The sequence below is a fragment of the Austrofundulus limnaeus genome, unplaced genomic scaffold (assembly GCF_001266775.1).
Source record: "Austrofundulus limnaeus strain Quisiro unplaced genomic scaffold, Austrofundulus_limnaeus-1.0 Scaffold580, whole genome shotgun sequence".
Classification (NCBI taxonomy): domain Eukaryota; kingdom Metazoa; phylum Chordata; class Actinopteri; order Cyprinodontiformes; family Rivulidae; genus Austrofundulus; species Austrofundulus limnaeus.
In genome coordinates, this window is record NW_013952982.1 from 164483 (window position 1) to 167944 (window position 3462).

The 3462-nt window shown below is 35.7% G+C and overlaps 1 protein-coding gene across 1 annotated transcript in view; it reads left to right on the forward strand.

The window, feature by feature from the left end:
- The window catches only part of LOC106530944 (ceramide kinase), a 26351-nt gene that overhangs the window by 19843 nt on the left and 3046 nt on the right, over positions 1 to 3462 (forward strand). The window contains exons 7-9 of the mRNA XM_014026675.1: positions 1250 to 1324; positions 2633 to 2785; positions 2873 to 2978. Of these exons, the coding sequence (XP_013882129.1) occupies positions 1250 to 1324; positions 2633 to 2785; positions 2873 to 2978 (334 nt within the window). The remainder of the gene's footprint in view (positions 1 to 1249; positions 1325 to 2632; positions 2786 to 2872; positions 2979 to 3462) is intronic.

Below are 3462 nucleotides of genomic sequence, written 5' to 3' on the forward strand. Positions count from 1 at the left end.
TACATCATAAAACTGTTGAAGTTACAGTTAACTCTGTAAAACAGTTTACATGTTCACAGTATTTTTTACAGATTTATTCTGGCAACCACAGCTGCCAGTTTTTTTTCGTAAAAACTACGGAATTTTTTTTACAATGTAGGCCAAAATGTATTTAAAACAGCTGACGTTAACTTTAGATCACAGTTTGAAACCCTCCAGCATTTTTAAAAAGAAAAACAGTACAGACACGCTGATTACACTGTGGGATGAAAGTGAAAGTAAAACGGTGCTGAGCACCCGTTCGGTAAAGAAACATACACAGCTGTTCTTTGTCCCCTCATATTCCGACACAGAGGGTAGAAACAGATAAATTAGACAGTTAAAACACATTTACAGTTCATAACTCACCCTTGTTGTTGTAACATTCATCCTGTGTTGTCCACAAGCACTTTCTGTCCTGCTGTGGGTCCATTTCCTTGAAAAATAAAACTTAACCAGGCACTTTGAAGACGCTCTGACGCTGGTAGTCTTTGTACTGTAGATAATAATGTGGGTTTACACAACCCAGAACCAAACATTTTTACTTCTGAACTTGCATATTTGGCATGACGCTATGAACTACAAAATCACACAGCGAGGAAAAAAATGGCTGACTATGAAATCCAGTTGGCCAGGAATACATGACCATATATGGTAGTTCCAAAGAAAAAAGTGTGACGAAATAAACAATGACACGAAATAAGCAACAGCAGATTTTGACGAAACTGAAAAATTTGACCCATAAAAAATATAAAAATATCTTTGCAGTAACTGGACAGAATAAATTAAAGTTTTCTACACTCCTAAACACTGTAATTGCACAAAAATAGTTTATAAATGCAAAAAAGTGCATTTAGCATGATATGTCTCCTTTTAAAAGGAATAACACAATCTCTTTGAGCTGCACCTCTGGTTCTGACATGCTGATTTCTGTCCACAGTTGTCTTTTAAACTGTCTTCATGTAACAAATGTTTAGTTCAGGATGTTTAGCCTGGTACATGATGTGACTGAAGCTCTGTTTCTGTAGATACGATCCACCTGGTTAGAGAAACACACCTTTGATTCAGACCTGAAGCTGGAAAACAAATATTAGTTCAATAGTTAATAGCCAATCAGGAAGCAGCAGTGTTTGCAGTTGGTCTTAAATCATTTTACTCTGCCTGTCCTGCTCTTCTCTGCTGGTCATTAACGCTAAATATAAAAATTTTTTATGTTGTCTGTCTGTTTCAGGTTCAACTGACTGCATTTGCTTCGCCACAGTGGGAACCAATGATCCCGTGACCTCTGCGCTGCACATCATAGTGGGTCAGTCAGAGTCTCCTTATAAATCCAGTGTAGAGTAAAACACAACTCCAGAACTGAACAGGTTACACATCATGACTCAGCTACATTATTTTTATGATCAGGTAAATTCAATTTTTTTACTGTTATTTAACCAGGAAAAACATGTATTTACTTTACGAGTAGCAGTGTTGTATAAAGTACCACAAAGTGATACTTGAGTAAAAGTACAAGTATCTTACTAAAAAATTACTTTGGTAAAAGTTAAAGTCTCCTTTAGGAAAATTACTTGAGTAAAAGTCTTAAAGTATCTTACTAAAAAATTACTTTGGTAAAAGTTAAAGTCTCCTTTAGGAAAATTACTTGAGTAAAAGTCTTAAAGTATCTTACTAAAAAATTACTTTGGTAAAAGTTAAAGTCTTTTATAGGAATATCACTTGAGTATGTTATTTTTGTATTTAAGCATTAAAAGTAAAAGTATTTATACTTTTCCAACCATATTAAATTCATTCTATCTAGGAGGCACAGTTTTTATGGATAGTATTTATTTTTTACAATAACAAGCTGGAATAAAAACAAGTAAAAATAAAGTAAAAGTAACAACTTTCTACTTCTTGCCTTTTTTTAAAAATGTAAGGAGTAGAAAGTACAGATAATTGTGTGAAAATATAAGAAATAGAAGTAATAAGTAGGCTGAAAAATAATTACTCAAGTAAAGTACAGATACCCAAATATTCTACTTAAGTACAGTAAAGAAGTATTTGTACTTAGTTACTTTACAACTCTAATGACTTGTCATAACTTATTCAGCAATTTATTGCAGATGTGTTGAATTGGAGCCTCCCTACAACTTAATGGTAAATCTGATGTCATTTATACCAGTCAGAATATAATTACAGGTAATATAGGTATATAAATTATAGGTATATAAATAATATAATTAACTGATATGTATAGCTATAAACAAATTTCAGATATCTGGAATGTTAGTGTGGGTGGAGCACATTTTATGTCCCAACAGCCTGCCATACACGGGGAGGTGGTGATGTTTTTAGGAAGAGAGCTTAAACTTTTACTGGTCAGGACACTCATCTCAGATGAGCTCTGGTCCAGAGAAGCCGGCGGAGTTTCTGGGTGTTGTTATTTGTCTTTGCATGATAGAGCTTTAACTTGTAGATGTAGAGATGAACTGTGTTCACTGACGATGGTTTTCTGAGGTCCTCCTGAGCCCATGTGCTAATATCTGTTACAGAAGGATGTACTTTTAATGCAGAGCTGCCTGAGAGGTCAGAGGTCACCAACATTCAATGTGTGTGTTTATTGTGTGTTCAGGTGACTCTCAGCCAATGGATGTGTGCTCGGTTCACCACAACAACACCTTCTTGCGGTACTCCATCTCCCTGCTGGGATACGGGTTCTATGGCGACGTGCTGACTGACAGTGAGAGGAAGAGATGGATGGGACCGGCCAGATACGAATTGTCAGGTGAACCTTTATTTTTTCAATATGTTCGCACACTGAACTGTCTTCTGTGCTTTAAGATGATGTAACTGTTTATTTGTTGTTCTGCAGGTTTGAAAATGTTCCTGACTCATCATTATTACGAAGGAACAGTGTCCTACCTGCCGGCTAAAGGCATCGTGGGAACGCCGAGAGATGCTGCCAGATGTCGAACTAAGTGAGGGAGAATTAGATACGTGTCAGATAAATGTGATGATTGGTTTGTGTTGTTGTTTTGTTTTTCAGAGTAGTCATCAGTCACAGTTCACTGTTTTTTTTTTTTTTTCAAAGCTTCTGTCACATCAGAGACTTTCAGGATTAAACTAGTTTGTTTTTAAAGTAGATCTGTCAAACAAAAAAAATATGTTTCTTTGTCATTTTTAAGTGACCTCGTTGATCTTTGTAATGTTAGAGCAGAGGTGACCAAAGTAGGGCCCAGGGGCCACAACTGGCCCACCAAGCCATTTGCTGGTTGGCCAAATCAGTCATCCTATGTAGAAACCCAGTATTTCCATATAAAGTCTTTCCATCGGGTGCTTATTTTATCTTTGATATATAAAGAATGAACATGAAATACAAGTAACAACAAGAGATATTTTGATTAGATTTAAAGGGATCCCCGATTAGTTGTAACATTAGACTTTATATGATAAACATATACT